Source organism: Phalacrocorax carbo, chromosome 3 (genome assembly GCF_963921805.1).
Source record: "Phalacrocorax carbo chromosome 3, bPhaCar2.1, whole genome shotgun sequence".
NCBI classification, from domain to species: domain Eukaryota; kingdom Metazoa; phylum Chordata; class Aves; order Suliformes; family Phalacrocoracidae; genus Phalacrocorax; species Phalacrocorax carbo.
The window spans coordinates 77,174,673-77,192,203 of NC_087515.1; the positions used below are offsets into that span (position 1 = coordinate 77,174,673).

Below are 17,531 nucleotides of genomic sequence, written 5' to 3' on the forward strand. Positions count from 1 at the left end.
CCGCGGGAGGAAGCGGGGGGCGGAGGAGGCCGCGCCGTCGGAAGGGCCCGCCCGCCGCAACGTCCCGCCGCTCCGCCGCGGCCGGTACGGGGGCGCGGCTTCCGGGCGCCGAGTTCGAACGAGGAGGCAGCGGCCGCCCGTCCCGCCATGACCCAGTCGGTGGTGGTGCAGGGTAAGGGGGCCGCGGCGCCCGGGGGCCTCCCCGCCGGCCCCTCCTCCCCGCGCCTCACGCACGTCTCTCCCCTTTGCAGTGGGTCAGTGCGGGAACCAGGTGGGCTGCCGCTTCTGGGACCTGGCGCTGCGGGAGCACGCCGCCGTCAACAAGGTAACGGCGCCGCCCGCCTAGAGGGAGCCTCCGGCCGCCCCCGGCCTGAGGGGAGCGGCGCGGCGCGGCGGCTGGGGCGAGCCCCCTCCCGCCCTCGCCGTGGGGGGGCCGCGGTGGCCCCGCTTCCTTCTGGGCTCCTTCCTGGGACTGCAAAGCGCGCTGTTTGGCTATATGAAGGCCGCTTCATAGAATCACTGAATGATTTGGGTTGGAAGGAACCTTTAGAGATCATTTAGTCCAACCCCCCTGCAATGAGCAGGGACATCTTCAACTAGATCAGGTCGCTCAGAGCCCCGTCCAGCCTGACCTTTAATGTCTTTAGGGATGGGGCATCCACAACCTCTCTGGGCAGCCCATTCCAACTCTTCACCACCTTCATTGTAAAAAATTTTTTCTTTAATTCCAGTCTAAATCTACCCTTTTTTAGTTTAAAGCCATTACCCCGTGTCCTGTCACAACAGGCCTTGCTAAAAAGATGTCCCCACTTCATTGCAAACAAAACTTATCCCCAGCTTTTTACACCATTTAACTAAGCATCCCTAATTCTGGTTGGCTTTCCCTCCCTGCAGTCATATATTACCAGGTTTGAGGCAGTTAGTGAGAAGAGAGTGTTCTTCAATGCAGGTTCTTTGACACTGGCAGCAAAGCAAAAAAGCAGCCCACCAAAGCTCCCCTTTCTTTTTCCACTCTAGCATGTTCCTTTCGGTGACTTACTGTCAGTTGTGCTGACCAAAATAGCAGCATAAAGATGGCATAGGATGGTGCCAAGTACCCTGAACAAAAATGCCCTCTTCTTGCCATAGCTACAAAAATACTGTTTCCTGGTAAACACTACATGTTAACAGATAATGATGAGCAGTCCTTGTCGATGCCTTTTGTTGAAGCAGTTGTAAAAAGGCAATGGATGAAGTTCATAGGCATATGGAGAGTCTTTTGGTTTTAGTGTTACAGGGGGCTGTGACTTCCAAATTCTGCTTCATCAGGTTTTTAGGAGTATGGTAAGCGGGCTGTAAAATAATGATATTAAAGTATTTAAACTTGCCAGGTCTCTTTAGCTTTGTGGCGGGCAAAGTAGTTTTTATGCCACCCCTCAGCAGGGAGTTTAGGAAGCACTGATACAGTGTGATGTGCTTTCCTTTCCATAGAACTTCATGGACATCAGTATTATGGGCATGGATACAACTGAGTGTTGTATCAGTGATGAACTGAGTCAGCTAAACAGCAGCTATTCAATTTAATAATTGCATTGGGATCTTCACTAAACTCCTAAATCTTTAGAAATGAAGGAAGAGCAGTTGTTTAATCTTGTACTGAAAAATTAATTTCCTAGTTACGTTCTCCTGTTGGGTTTTAATATCAATGAAATGTTCTTTTTAGCGGTGACTACAGCGAGTTGGATTCAACATAGGCATTCACTTTGTTCTGAGAGGGGAGGTTTGACAGGGACCTTCAGAGGTCCCTTCCAATTTAAGTTATTATGTGAAAAAAGCACTAAGAATTTCTGATGTTACATATCATCTTATGTCGTGTTGTTTCCTTTTAGAAAGGAATTTATGATGAAGCATTAAGCAGTTTCTTTAGGAACGTAGATACAAGGTAAGTCTTCTTCTCAAGCAGCTCATGAGTTTAACATAGTAGATCAACAATTGTAGTATCTCCTCATAGCCCAGGTTACAGTTTTCTTTGTTTCAGGTCATATTTAGTTTGTGCTAGAAAAAGATTTTGCATTTTTGTATTCTCCTCAAAACACTATCTTTACCTTTCCATTCTAACTGTACTTACTTCAGTAGTTAAACGTGTTGAAAGTGTTTGGTTTTGTTTTCCTTTCCTTCTGTCCCAAAAATGGACAGTCAGGATCTGATAGCTTTTGCTGTTGTGAATCATGATCAGGCTGCAGGCCCTCTGAATACCAACTTAGCAGCATTTATTGAAGAGTTGTAAGAGGAATTGTATACAAGGTAGTCAGAAAAGGCCGTGTCAGGTTTTAAGTCCCTTTTATCTGACTAGCTTGTTACACAGAGAGTGGTGGCTATGATTTTTTTTTTTGTAAAGTTTCCCAATCCATACTTTAAGAGCATTCAGTCATCTCTTATCTATCCAGTTACAAAAATCCTTGCAGTTTGTAAGAATAAAACAGTTGTGCACTTGGATATGGCCGTTGCATTTTAATTAACTAAAAAGCATTTGACCAGCCTCTGTTTCGTTCCATCATATGACAAGGCTGCAGTACAGCATGCAATTTTAACTGAAATGGTATTGAAATACTTAATTGTTTTTTCTCAGATTTTACCTTTTTGAAAGAACATGGAAGTGCATTGGAGTTTATCATTGCCATTCCTTGTGGGCATTTCCTAAACTATCTTTTTTCTTCTTTTTTTAACAAAAAAAAATTGTTTGTAAACAATGTCTATGTTTCTGTATGTGCCAGATGAAACCACCAAATTTATAATTGACAGGTTAACTGCAATAGAAACACCTGTTTTCCCTCTGTAAATAGGAGGGACATACCTCACTGAATACTGTAGAAGTTTCAAGGAAGATTCCCCTGCCTGTGAATGATTATTCAAATCTTGTCTTTTCCAGAAGCTGTTCGTTTTCCTGTTGAAACAATTCCCACTTTTAGCTTCAGCCTTGAACCATAAGTTTTGGCCTTTTGTTACCGTTGTGGGTTCGTATTAGTTTTATCAGAAAGAACTAGTTCACCTCCCAGGTTGTTGCAGGCATAAAACCCTATGTCATAAAAGTGACCAACTTCAGTCTTCTATGCTATGCCATACCACTTTTCAAAATAATTAAACCAGGTGAGTTGTCCTGCCAGAAACAGCTATGAACAACAGTCTGGCAGAATGAGACAGACTTCTTTCTGTTATGATGATTATTAAACTGTGTAATATTGGAAATGGGCTTATGCATATCTATGGTTTTATATGCAGAAATGCATGTCTTGAGCATATGGGATTCTAGGGAACACAGGGGGGTTTTTTCAGTGATTGAATCAAAGCAGTTGAAAGTATGGGCTGCCATGAAAGACCACAAGGACAATAGTAAGAGAAATAAGTGTTGGGTTTGGTTTTTTTTTCCCTCTTTGGGTTTTGTTTGACCCTGAAGAGAAATAGAACTTCTCTAGCTAGATTTACTGGTGCTATAGTGGACACATACAGGGAGTTGTGTAGACTAGAGTAATCACATGAGTACTGGAGGCTGCTGTGAGCTGCTCAGCTAATGAGAAGTGTCTGAAGAGCTTCTTTGAGTGAGAGGGTGGAAGATCCTTGAGGAATCCAGTGTAGCACCATACTCTCCTTCCCCTCATTCCTGATGGGACTGAGCATGGTCAGAACATGTGGTGCTGCAGGGAATTTAAACTGGTGTTTTTAGAATATTATTGTGGTTGAATGTAGAATAGTCTAAGAGATCCTTTACATATAGGCTTGACCAGCCTCCAAATTAGGTAAATAATTGAGGGAAAAATAAGATCCATCTTCCAGTATCCCTGCCTTTTTTCCTTGTGTTGACTATAGTTTGGCCAGACCAGAGTATCTCATCCTTTGTGTGCAGAATCACCAACATTCATTGTGGAAAAGATGTGACTGTACACAATGCATAGTCCCCTAGGTTGGCTCAGTACAACCAATCCTGGAAAAAAGGAAAATTAATCTATGTCACCCGAGCATGGTTTCTGAACTGATAAATCTTAATGGCAAAATAAGTCAAGCACAGTGCCATGCTAGTGCAGTTACACTGCTTTCACACCTTGAGCAGTAGCACAGTGCTGTACTACCGCCATTGAAAAGCTAGTGGTACTACTTGGTGCACTGTTCCATTATATGATGCAGACGTACCACATGCTGGATAAAAGATACTCCTTTCAAGTTTTGGCAGTGCGTGTAGAATTAACATGGAGCAGGGGCTGTACCTGAGAGTAAACTTTCAATGCTTATCCTTTCAGCTTCCTGATCTATTGCTTAGGATATTTCTGATTGAGATTGTGTCCTATAGTTACGTTATTTTAGGGAATTATGAGAAGTTTCTTAGCAACGTATTCAGGGTGTTTCCGTTTGTTTACATTGTAACAGTCCTCTGAACAGCAAAGTTTAAGGAGGGAATTTTCTAATCCATGTTGCCTTATTTTCTATTCCAATTCTGAGCTTTGATTTTATTTTTTTTTTTCCCCCAGAAGTGGTGGTGATGGTCCTGATATTTACAGAGGAAAAATCTGCTCTTTAAAAGCACGAGTAAGGCAATCTATGAAGGTCATTCCTTTTACATTGCATATTTGCATCCAACTGTGTAGGAATTTTCATAAGGTCCTTATAATTGCATATGTTTTTAAATACTACTTTGAATAATAAAATTTCTAATAGTAGCTTTTATGGTTCAGTGGAGTTATGCAGTTTGCTGTCAGTCTTGTTGAGTAATTTAAATTATAATTGTAATAAAATGATTGCAGATATTACCAACATAGTTTTTATTTTAATTTTCTAAGGAGTGGGTTTCTTTGAGCCATTTTAAGTGATTAAGAAACAAGAAAACTTGAAACATAAAAATGCTTTAATTTCTTTACCCCTAAGTATTGGGGCAAAATATTATACAATTTTAACAAAATTGCATTATCTGAAATGCTGTCCTATTGAACAAGTTCTAGCAAATCAGCCAGGGTGAATCTATTTGGTCTCCTAGGTAATAACTTAAAAAAAAAATTTCTCAGGAGCACAGTAGAAACAAAATACCTTCTATATAGTAAATAGGTCTGTATTTCTTTTTGTGATTATTTCGAAGAGGGGTTGGCTTACTGACTGAATTTTCATTCTTTCCTTTCTCAAAGGCACTGTTGATTGACATGGAGGAGGGTGTGGTAAATGAAATTCTGCAGGGACCATTGAGGGATGTGTTTGATAGCAAGCAGCTTATCACAGATGTTTCTGGTTCAGGAAACAACTGGTGAGAACCTCTTCAGAAGGAATTTCTTAGCAACTAATTAGATGCATTTGAAAAGGAAAATGATAACAGTAGCTTTCTGGTTTGTTCTGCTGCACCTGGGGAAATGCAGCGTATTACCAGTAAACTTTGGAGTCACTGTTGCCTGGAGGAGGGCTTTGAAAAGCCTTTTACAGAAGGATAATTCTGCTGATATATCATTTTGTCTATTTTTTTCTTCCTCTTTTTTGATTTTCTTTTTCAAAAGAGCATGTTTTTTCTTTGGTGTTCAGCTGCTTCCATTGCTCAGTCAAAGCCATAATCTAGTTTGAGAATGTGCAGCTAGTGTGGAAATTAGATATATGAACAAATGCACTTCTGATTTCCAAGCACCAGAGTCTGGCTTTGTGCATATAAACTACATTACTGAAAAGAGAAATTCAGAAAAAGATTGATTAGCATAATCAATTCCAAATTTTCACCGAGACCTTAATACGCCTCTAATAATATTCAGTGCACTACAGTCTGGAAAGCAAATCATTAGCAAATATACTGAAAGAGAGTGTAATGCAGGGGATAAAGAATCCTGTAAATTCACCACCTAGCAGGCAAGTGTTTTGAAAATGAGCTGTTTGGGGTTTGGTTTTTTTTTGTTACTGGTAGCAACTGACTTGCCTACTGCTCAAATGAAGATCAGTACACACGTAGAGATATCCTTATTGTTAAGGAGTGTGTAACTTTAATTTCATAATTACAATTTGATCATCCAATGTGGGAGTTTATTTCCTTATCAGCACAAAATAATAGTGCATGCTCCAAAGCTGTGAACTTGGTGTCTCTTGCATCCTCAAAATTAAAACCGTATCCTGACTCCCATATTCGCATGATGTAGTCACAGCTTAGCAACCCTTACAAGTTAAGGGTTGCTCCCAGCTCTGGACTCTGAACTGTAAAATGTCAAATAGGAGGAGTTAAAATAAAAAACTGAAAGATTGATTGCTGAGGTTTTTTTTAAAGTACTTTTCATCTCTTCAGGGCTGTAGGTCATAAGCTATATGGCTATCAGTACCGGGAAGACATTGTGGAAAAGCTAAGGAAAACTGCAGAACACTGTGACTGTCTGCAGTGTTTTTTTGTCATTCATTCTATGGGAGGTGGTAAGTAATTTTATGGTTAGTATGATTGCACCAGCTACAGGTGAAAAAGAAAAATTTGGATCTATAAAAGATCAATATAATAATCTACATCATTAAGAATGCAGAGTAAAAAATTTAACACAGTCCAATTAAATGGACCTGTAATTATTTGTTTGTTTTGTTAGGGCACTGAGGGGCTCTAAACATGAACTAAGGTAAGTGCTACCCAGAACAAAAATACAGCTAAAATTTTAAATAGGAGGCAGTGGGTGGATCAAGACAGGTACCAAATACAAGGAAACACTGAGCTATTACTGATCAGAAGAAGGGACAGTGGCCTCAGAACACCGACGTCGTTGTAATCCTGCTATTTTTGATTCTGGGGGAAAGTTTTCTGATAGGCTTTGGAGGAGACTTCTGATGTTGCTTAACTTCAGAAAAACTTTGTTTTTCTATTTTCCTTCCATGTAATTCTCTTGAATCCAGTGTAGCTACTTTGTTAATAAATCAGAAGGGAGAATCTCTTGCAGTGACAATTTTGTCATTACTGTATTGCCACTAAGCCTTTCTCCCCTAGGAACATGGGGAAAGCATGTGTTATAACTGGTTATGATGTGGAAAAAGACACATAAAATAGCTCTAAATATGAAGGGAGCGTTTTGTCAAGGGCCTTTTTTCTGACCATTTGCTCATTTTGAGAGACCCTGCAGATACTGTTTCCGTTATTGCAGAAAACTGCTGTCTTAGATGAAATTGTCTGCTGCTGAGAATGTTAGCTGTCCAAGACAGAAAAGCACAGTACAGTTCTGTTTTGAACACACTGCTATGTGCTTAGTGCTTATGAAGGGAAAAAAGTGTGCTGGGGGAAAGGGTTATTCTTTTTTGACTGGAGAATGAGAAAAATGTTTAAAACCCCAAAAGGGAAGTAAATAATTCTTTGGGGTGGTTCAGTGTTTTAAAACAAATGTTTTATTTCAAAATTCTAATTAAATATTTTAAAATAAGAAATAAAAACATTAGGTCAGAAAAATGTTGGTTATGTAATCGGACTTTTTGGTTTGCAGAAATTTCTGAGATTGTATACTTCATCCTGTCTGGCATACTATGGGAAATACTTTTATCACTCAATTATTTTCCTGTCTGGGAAAAACTTTCCTGCCTTAAATTACATCTGAGTGGCCTCCACTGTCAGCCAAATGCTTCAGAAAATGTTCATTAATATTTATAATTAAAAAGTTGTATGTTTCCAACATATGAGATTTAAGGCTTATGATAACATGGGGAACCTTTTTTTATCTCTTATTCTGTCTTCATTCATAATTAGGGACAGGATCTGGTCTTGGAACTTTTGTACTCAATTTGCTTGAGGATGAATTCCCAGAAGTATATAGATTTGTTACTTCAGTTTATCCCTCTGGTCAAGATGATGTTATTACTTCTCCATACAACAGTGTTCTGGCTATGAAGGAGCTTAATGAACATGCAGACTGTGTGCTACCAATAGAGAATGAAGTAAGAAATACTATTCTATTTCTGTCAACTTCTTTTTTATTAGACTGCACATAGGAAGTGTTTCTTCCTTCTGTGTATTGATTTGAGTGCCAAGTCTTAAAAAGCATAATTTCATTTTTTAAAATAATAATTGAACTTCTAAGTCACTTGCAGGCTTTTGAAATTAATATGGGTATCACTGAAAAGTTGCTCTGCACATTCAAAGTAGTCTATAGTGAATTTTCATGTCTATTTCAAGGTAAACAGTGAAAAGCTTCTATTTACTAGCATTCTATTTATTAGCATTAGTAGAGTCCTGCAAGGGAAATGACTAACCACTCCAAATTCCAGCAGGCTTGACTTCACTGATTAGTGGTATGGGCATCATAGGCACAACTGACCACACAAACCACTAGACTCATTTAAATCTAACTTTGATATCTCTCCTGCTGTTTGCTTATGGAAAAAGCAAGAGAAATATATTTAGAGCATATATTTTGGCTTTCACAGGAATTATGGGAATTTAAAATGTAATTTTAGAAATTTAGAAAGCTCTGTGCTCAAAACTTCTTTTATGCCTTTTTTTTTTTCTCCTTTCCAAAGTCTCTGTTTGATATAGTTAATAAAATTCATCAGATGATCAATTCTGGGAAGCTAGGGTCAACTGTGAAGCCAAACAGCATGGTAACATCAGGCACAGGCAGTGCAAAAACTGTACAAGAGAAGCCATTTGATGCAATGAATAATATAGTAGCCAACTTGCTGCTGAACCTGACAAGGTAAAGTTGTTACAGGTTATTCCTCTGTAAAAGTAATATCACTAGAGGCAGTGTGTGCTGCAAATATGTAGGCTTTCATCAACTCAAAGAATATTAATTGTTTTCCATTTGATATGAGTCTCCTCTTTTTAAGAATTAGTTACTAAATGTTAAAGTATTTGGAAGTGTTCAGATTCCAGTGGTGTTGCTCTAGCCATGATGGTCTTAGAATGAAGTAAGAAAAGGTTTATAAGCGGAAGGATATTGTCTTCCATTAATGCTTAATGCAGCCCAGGGAGGTTTGCCTTTCTAGGCCAATCGTATCATTTTATAAATCCTATCAGACCGTTGTTGCTTCTGAACTCTATTGCTGTGAGAAACTCCTGGTGAAATATACTTCTGGAGTACTGGCCTGCTTTTCTTTTAAACAGCTTGTCAGGAATGCAAAGTCATGCATGTTTTATTATAGCCTATTATTAAAACTGGTATTCAGCAGCTCTGTCCACATACTGAAAAACAGTACTGAAGGCTACAATTGGGAAACTTAAGATCTCATTCTTGATGATGAATTGTTCTATAATGAGAAGTGTAAGGAAGTAAGATATAGCACTGTTACTGCCAAATGTAAAAGCTAAGTAATTATATGTTAACTGTTAAGTTTGTTGCAGGCTGTGTTGTTTTACTGTTTTATTATAGGGAACAATAGAAAAATGGATTTAATGAATGTTTACCTTATAAAAGTAATTTACTTGGTTTATAACAGTTTAATTTTTCAGCTCTGCTAGGTTCGAAGGTTCCCTTAACATGGATCTTAATGAAATCAGCATGAATTTGGTTCCATTTCCTCGACTTCATTACTTGGTTTCAAGCTTGACTCCTCTGTATACATTGGCTGATGTTAACGTACCTTCTAGAAGGTAAGAAAAAAATCATTATGGAAGCTTTACATTTGAAGCCTAATTTCTGATTCTTCTGTAGCTTCCATTTTAAAAATTCCATTCTATAGCAAAATAGGAAGTTCTAAAAGTTTTAAGTCTGCCACATTTTCAAATTTGTCCTGTTGATTTTGAGAACGTCCTTTGTCCCTTTTCTCTGTAATGGTTGAACCAGTAAACTTGAAATGTATTTTTGTTGTCTCTGCTGCGAAATGTTTCTGTTGGAAAAATTTATTACTTAGCTGACAGAAACCACAGCACAAGTTCTTTCGAGTAGCAGTTTGCTGTTGACTCACAAAATACTGTAAAGACAAACAAGGAATTAAACTAGACTCCTTGGGAAGTAATGGCATCTTCATTCATTCTGAAGATGCAGTGAGCCTATTTAACAGCTTATTGAAACAATAAGCTGATGCTTGTCAAATTTTGTGAGACGATTTGTCCCATGGACATGGCAGAAAAATAACCAGTTAGAACAGATTTCACTGGGTTTAGTGAGTTAAATTCAGTCAGCAAAAGGTCCAAATAGTGATAGGGGCAGCGGGGAGGAGGGCAGGACCACCCCTTTTCTGTGACAGCAAGTTGTGACAATCAGTTGGATCTTATGAAACCATGCCCGGAGGAGACAATACGGTGCAGGAGGGAAGGTAGCAGACTATGGGCAGGTGCTCAGTCAATCATGTTTCAGAATGGGGTGGGAACAGTAGTATTTTTAATAGGCAAATTGTGGCAGATGTGATTAAAAAAAAAAAAAAAAGAAATAGAGATGATAGATGTAGAGAGTTTGGAACAAATGGAAAGAATAACTTAGATGTTATGGGTCCATAAAGACTTCTGCAAGACACCACAGTACAGTGCAACTTGCTTAAGGAGGTGAAGAGAGGAAGAATCTGATCTGCTGTGTCATCTTTTAATAAGTACAGGCTGTCTTTTCCTAAATCATTAACCAAAATTATGAAGATTAATAAAATTTTTGTTTCAAAATTATATAAACAATAAAGATATAAAACCAAAACAAAGATTTCCGATTTCAAAATTATACAAACATATGTACAGTTATATGATTCATTGATCTTTTTAAACACTAAAGTGTAACAGACAGATGAGTTCTGTAAGGGTCAGCAGCACTTCGGTGTTCCTTGTCAGATCCTTCACAAGCAGTGAGGTTTTCCGCTCAAATTGTCATATAACCAGAACCTCGAGTATTTAAAACCTTTTACATATTTTAATACTTGGTAACCATTGACCAAAAATTTCCTTAATAAAGGTCTCTTAGTCTGTCCACTCCTCTGACTTCAGACTCAACAGTGGGTTGTATCGTGGGGGAGAAGAGAAAAAAATGGATCTGGTCTGTTTTTAAACTTCTAATGCTAACATACGTACATATAAAGGTTTGAATCTTTTTTCCTGTCATTCATGGTCCCAGGTTAAATGTACCTTTATTTCCAGAATTTTATGAACTTCTGAACCCTGAAGGAGGGCATTCTGAAGAACTTTTGTAACTTACTTTAATAAGAGTAGATAACTCTGCTTTCTTTCCACCTAGGTTGGATCAGATGTTTTCAGATGCTTTTAGTAGAGATTATCAACTAATTCAAGCAGATCCAAAGCATAGCCTCTATCTTGCCTGTGCACTTCTTGTTCGTGGAAATGTGCAGGTTTCAGACCTTCGCAGAAATATTGAAAGGTTTGTAATTCCATACCAAGTAGTCATGGTACTTGTTACTGAAACCGTTTGTCAGTTGTCCAGAGCACTCACTTCTCATCTGAAGAATTTCAATACCAAATCAGTTTACTCAGAAGTATTTTTCTTCATTTCAGAAGGGAAGAAAATAATTTATTTAGTGAGTTAGAATAAGTCACAGCATCCTTGGATTTCCAAATAAAGGGAGCTGACTAGATGTCCCTGTGCTGCTCCTCCCATTCTCAAAAATGCAAAAGAAAGCAAAGCCTAACCATCCAGAGGTCCCCTGTCAGTAAGGGATTTTGGAGGAATAGGTTCTGTAGTAGAAATGCAGGTTTTTTTGATCAGGAGCCCTTTTCTTTCATGGCTACTCTCGTACAGATAGGGAATCCTTATTTTAACAGCTCTGTATTGTTAGCACTGTTTTCTACCTTTTACACTATTGATCTACATAGTTAAAATAGGAAAGGCAGGCATGCTTCACAGACAGGATGGATTTTACAGGCACAGTATGGCATGTGGGGAAAACTTCTGAGAAACAAAAGCATTTTACTTCTAAACTATAGATAGACTGATTGTCCCTGCACAGTATTAATCTGCTTCTCTCCTGAATTTGAGTGCTTGCAGTCCTTTATAGAAATAGGTGCTTGTAACTTTACTTTTCAAACCCTGATACATTAAATTAACAAAACAGAATCTGTGTTTGCAGTTTCAGTTTAAAGTAGACATGCTGTTTTAATCTGAAGTCTGAAATGTCATATTCAAAATGCTAGTTATAATTGTCTTCCATAGTCCCAAAAGCTTTAATGTTAACCTTTTCAGAGTGTTTGTTAGCTAAGGAAATCTAGGCTTTGTGTTCTTTACTTTTCCTAGGTAACTGTAAATTTTTGTATCACAGGTTGAAGCCTTCCCTGCACTTTGTCTCCTGGAATCAAGAGGGCTGGAAAACGGGTTTGTGTTCAGTACCTCCTGTGGGCCATTCCCATTCCCTTCTGGCTTTAGCAAACAACACCTGTGTAAAACCAACTTTTATTGAACTCAGAGACAGATTTATGAAGCTGTACAAGAAAAAGGTACAACTTTATTATCATTATAACATCCGTAGTCACTAATCGTTAACATCTTGCAATATTGGGAAACAAGCCTTAGTATCGCAAAGGGACTACTTATAAGTAACAGCCCAAGATTTTTCTGTGTTACCTATCAAGGAGTCATTCAAACAGCTGCTTCTTAAAAACGGTAAGCCCCTTATTAACCTGTTCCTACCAGGCAATATACTCACTTTCTTCAGGAACGAGGCAGGATCTGACAGTTGTGCCTACTAGTGTGTGGTGGGTTGACCTTGGCTGGCCACCAGGTGCCCACCGAGCTGTTCTCTCACTCCCCTTCCTCACTGGGACAGGGGGAGAAAGTAAGATGAAAAGCTCGTGGGTCAAGATAAGGACAGAGAGATCACTTTCACCCATTACCATCACAGGCAAAACAGACTTGAAGTGGGAAATATTAATTTATTTAATTGCCAATTAATAACAGATTGGGATAGCAAGAAATAAAACTAAAACTAAAAGCACCTTAACCACACCCTACCCCCTTCTTCTGAGGCTCAGTTTCACTCCTGACTCTTCTACCTCCTCCATACCCCAAGCACTGCAAGGGGATGGGGAATGGGGGTTGCAGTCAGTGTGTAGCACTTGATCTCTGCTGCTCCTTCCTCTCATGCTGTTCCCCTGCCCCAGCGTGGGGGTACAGTCCTTCACAAATCGCTCCACCATGGGTCATTCCCACATGCTACACTTCTTCAAGAACTGCTCCAGCAGCATGGGTCCCCCGTGGGGTCCCAGATCCTGCCAGCACGCCTGGTCCTGCATGGACCCCTTTGCACAGGCTGCAGTTCCTGCCAGGAGACTCTTTGTGCATGGGCTGTTCATGTGCCACGGCTTCCTTCAGAGCACATCTGCCTGCTGTGGTGTGAGGTCCTCCATGGGCTGCAGTGTGGGTATCTGCTCCACTGTGTTTTTCCATAGGCTGCAGGAGGACAACCTGTGTCACTATCGTCTTCTCCACAGGCTGCAGAGGAATCTTTTCTCTGGTGCCTGGAGCACCTCCTCCCCCTCCTTCATCACTGATCTGGGTGTCTGCAGGGCTGTTTCTCTCACACTTTTCTTACTCTCTCTCAGCTGTTGCACAGCATTTTTTTACGCTTTCTTAGATATGTTATCACGGAGGTGCTACCAACATCGCTGATGGGCTCAGCTTTAGCCAGCGACGGGTCCATCTTGGCGCTGGCTGGAACTGGCTGTCTGACATGGGGGCAGCTCCTGGCATCTTCTCGCAAAAGCCACCCCTGCAGCTCTCCCCCACCCCCTGCTACCAAAACCTTGCCGTGTGAACCCAATACATACTTTGCTCAGGTGTACCCAAGGAGACAGAATATGAAAAGATAGATGTGTAAGAAGTCAGTAATATCAACTCTGGTTCCATAGGAGATTGTTACTAAAGTTACTAAAGCAAGGGGAGTCATATAAGTCTTTAAATCTACTTTCTACAGTGCTTGCACCCCCCATCTTCAGTGCAGGTAAAATAATTCTTACTGAGCCAAATTAAGTGCCAAGAAAAAGGATAACACTGAATGTTTTATTCTCATAGGCTCACCTTCACCATTATCTGCATATAGATGGGATGGAGCAAAGCTGTTTTTCTGAAGCCATATCGTCTTTGTCTGACCTAATAGAAGAGTACAATGAACTGGATGCCACAAAAGGTGGGCCTAGAACAGATCCATCAAGACTGAAGATAGCTATTTAAAGGAGGAAAAACTGACTTAAAAAAAAAATTCCCCCAAGCATCCAACCACTTCAGTTAACCAGAATGAATTGCAGCATGCCAAACTATTATTATTCGAAAGTGAGGCGAGGACAACTGCTTCCTCAGCTCTCTGAGAGGTATTATATTGTGTGACAGGCCCAGCCTGTAAGAGATTTGAAGGCACCTAATTATGGCGGATATCAGTAAGAGCAGTCTGGCGAACTGTAGAGTAAATTGACATACCATATGCTGCAAAGAGAAGAAAGAGAAGTTGTAGCAGCCAAAAATGTAGTTCTTTTCTCAGACTTTCAGCCTACAGGAAACTAAAGGCAGGCCTTGCTTCAAAGAAGGATCACTGTTGCTAGATTTGTTTTTTAACGAGCAGCTATGAGAAGAAAAGCCCGCACAGTCTTTTCAAAGATGAAAGCAAATCTCTAATGCAACCGCTTTCTTAAACTTTGCAGGATAGTAGCCATTTCAGAGTGCTCTAAGCTATGTTCATAGTTTTCATATTTTTGCTTCTGTGTTGTACTTAGCCATATTAGAGCATTCGGAGTTGATACCAGAATTGGCAATATCAGAAAATTCAACAAAATACGTATTATAGTTGGAGTATTAACATATTATTTTAATGATTCATATTCATGAATGCTGAGTTGCACTTGATAATGAGATACTGCAATATACCTCTGAGCAAAACGTGCACTTACAATGAAGTTATGATGACTGTTTGGAGAACAACGTTTATATGCTTAAAAGAACGCAAGTAAAATAGATGTTTTAATATTTATAATTACCAGAGTAAGTAGATTTTCATATTACAGTAAGAACTTGTACAAAACACAATGGACAGCTATTTCCAGTTGCTTACCAGCTTTGGCTGTCTTAGAACAGCAAGACTAGTGAGCTGTTACAGACCAGAATGGATCGATACAATGATGTCTTAAAGCCTGAAGCTCTTCTAGCAGAGCTAGAAGTCCAGAAGTATTCAATAAAACATTGTGATAACATTTGTTGAGAGTGTTGGGGTTTTTTTAAGAAACCGTTCTAAAAATAGTCAACTCGTTACAGTGGCAAGCAGAGCTCTATTGCTGTGCCTTTTTAATTACCAAAAGTTCTTGTTTTGATAATATTAGTGTTACATACATCCTTCTCAAGAATGTCTTTCCACATATAAAAACAATTACATTTAAAAAGATGCACTCTTACTTGCATCTTCCAGGTGCTATTTAAAGAACAATCATTCACATATTTTCACTATAAACGCTGCTCTGGCGGGAGGTTACATTAACTCTTCAGGAAGGGAATGTGCTGTTGCGCTCGCAGAATGTTACAGTCCACGGGGTAACTTGTCATAAAACTTTGAGTTCAGAAAATATATCGCCTGGAGCACCGCACATCCTCTGGCATACGCACGATGTTATCCACATCATCTTCCACTTAAAGAAGCCTTCGTTGGGGCACTCAAACTGCACAGTGATCATTTTGGACTTATTAGGTATGCAGCACCTCTTGTCCAAGCACACCCCACAGAAAGTTAGTTTGTAGCTTTGGGTAGTTGAGCATCCAGAAAAAACTAGTTTTTCTGCTGTAGGAAGCTGGAATGTGGGTTGACATGTTTTTCCTTTGGGAATCTTTAATATAAAAACAAAGAAAAGCCTGGATTTCTACATATGGAAAGCGGAACACATAAGAAAAAATTACAACATTTACGTAGAAATATCTTGAAAATTACTCCTTCTAAAAGCTGTTGTATTTTTATCAGTCAACAGATAAAAACTATTTCTGAGTGACTGAGCCAGCAGGGCAGCCCTAGCAGCGCTTTCATGACATGGTGTTATTTTCCTTGAAATTACACACCTGTAGTTTACTACTGAAACCTGAAGACTGAAGGTAGAAAAAGGAGAAGGGTTATTTTATGACCCTAAAAAAAGGAAGAAGTCATTTTATGTTGGTATTTGCTAATACATCAATCTTTCCATTACTTCTAATATTTCCACTTTCTACTAGGAAATAATTTTATATTCAGGAGTACCTTTATTGTCTTCAATATATTGGTCAGACAAGGCTGGATGAAGCATAATCTCTTTTCTTTTTTCATTTCGCATTTCCTGTTTTCGTTGGTCACTCTGCTGGATATGCCTATGCCACAGGTCCTGGAACAGGGTGTCCAGGGAGTCGCCTGTACGAGGCACTTTTTCTTCAAAACCAGCGGTAAGCTTCTGTAGGCTAAGACAGCAATAGGTTGTTTACGCAGCAGAACAGCCCCAAAATGGTTACATGAAAATAAAAGGATAAGCATTTGATTTCTGTTGATCAAGGTGCTTTTGTAGGTAAATCTAAAATTGAGGCATAAACAAAGTTATACAGAAGTCTTAGGGCTTGAGCTCCTGTTAAAATTTACTGACACTGTATGCTCAGATCCTAGGACTATGAAACTGCATGTGTTGTATGACCCTCCAGGTTAATGAGATGAAAATGTTACGTGAATGTCGTGGTTTCACCCAGCAGGCAGCTAAACACCACACAGCTGCTCGCTCTCTCTCCACTCAGCAGGATGGGGGAGAGAATCGGGGGGCAGGGGGGGTAGGGAAAGTAAGATTTGTGAGTTGAGATAAGGACAGTTTAATAGGACAGAAAAGGAAGGGAAAATAATAGTAATAATGACAAAAGAATATAGAAAATAAGTGATGTACAATGCAGTGGCTCACCACCTGCTGACCAGTGCCCAGCCTGTTCCTGAGCAGTGGCCCCCCGGCCAACTCCCCCCAGTTTCTATACTGAGCATGATGTCATATGGTGTGGAATATTGCTGTGGCCAGTTGGGGTCAGCTGTCCCAGCTGTGCCCCCTCCCGGCTTCTTGTGCACCTCCAGCCTTCTCAGTTGGTAAAGCACGGGAAGCTGAAAAGTCCTTGATTTAGCATAAGCACTACTTGGCGGCAGCTAAAACATCAGTGTGTTCTCAACATTATTCTCATCCTAAATCCAAAACACAGCACTGTGCCAGCTACTAGGAAGGAAATTAACTCTATCCCAGCTGAAACGAGGAAAGTGAAGAGTTACTTGCGGAAATTTTATGAAATGTCAGAGTGGAAGAGACATGAAGATTATTTAAGGCCAAGCATAGCGTAAAAGGGGGTGCTGAAGACATTAATATCTGTTTCTTTGTAGATATTATGAAGGCTTTAGGGTTTTTTTTTTGAGGAGTACAATTCTCCAGTCACTTCTACATACTACCAAAAAGCCTATTTTCTGATGGATCAGGGCTGGATTAGGTGCAAAAGTTCATGGTGAAATTCTGAAAAAACTAAACAAAACACAAACCTGATTATGTGGAATCTGTGCATTTAGGTAAGAGCATGGGCAGAATTACAAGGATACCTGGAAAGTAGATACCAATTTAAAGATCTTATTGCAGCAAGCAGATTAAAAGCCTGTCACAGATCTGCAACAAATAAAGGGAAGTTAAATTGGTTGTTTAT

General features: G+C 39.6%; 2 protein-coding genes across 8 annotated transcripts in view; one reads left to right on the forward strand and one right to left on the reverse strand.

Moving 5' to 3' along the window:
* On the forward strand, positions 1–15,058 carry TUBE1 (tubulin epsilon 1). 7 transcript variants are annotated; one of them, XM_064447439.1, is made up of 12 exons: positions 1–172; positions 252–325; positions 1,869–1,921; positions 4,500–4,575; positions 5,148–5,263; positions 6,275–6,396; positions 7,700–7,887; positions 8,470–8,645; positions 9,401–9,541; positions 11,106–11,246; positions 12,142–12,316; positions 13,890–15,058. In XM_064447439.1, exons 1-12 carry the CDS (start codon positions 148–150, stop codon positions 14,046–14,048), a joined length of 1,446 nt encoding a protein of 481 aa, XP_064303509.1. In that variant the 5' UTR covers positions 1–147; the 3' UTR covers positions 14,049–15,058. The 7 variants fall into 7 exon arrangements, with proteins under 7 accessions (XP_064303509.1, XP_064303511.1, XP_064303513.1 ...); XM_064447441.1 differs by having other exon boundaries at positions 4,503–4,575; XM_064447443.1 differs by having other exon boundaries at positions 4,503–4,557.
* The window catches only part of CCN6 (cellular communication network factor 6), a 13,789-nt gene continuing 11,269 nt past the window's right edge, over positions 15,012–17,531 (reverse strand). Inside the window, exons 4-5 of the mRNA XM_064448558.1 lie at positions 16,084–16,277; positions 15,012–15,682 (exon numbers count right to left, since the gene is read on the reverse strand). Of these exons, the coding sequence (XP_064304628.1) occupies positions 15,401–15,682; positions 16,084–16,277 (476 nt within the window). The 3' untranslated portion in view covers positions 15,012–15,400. The remainder of the gene's footprint in view (positions 15,683–16,083; positions 16,278–17,531) is intronic.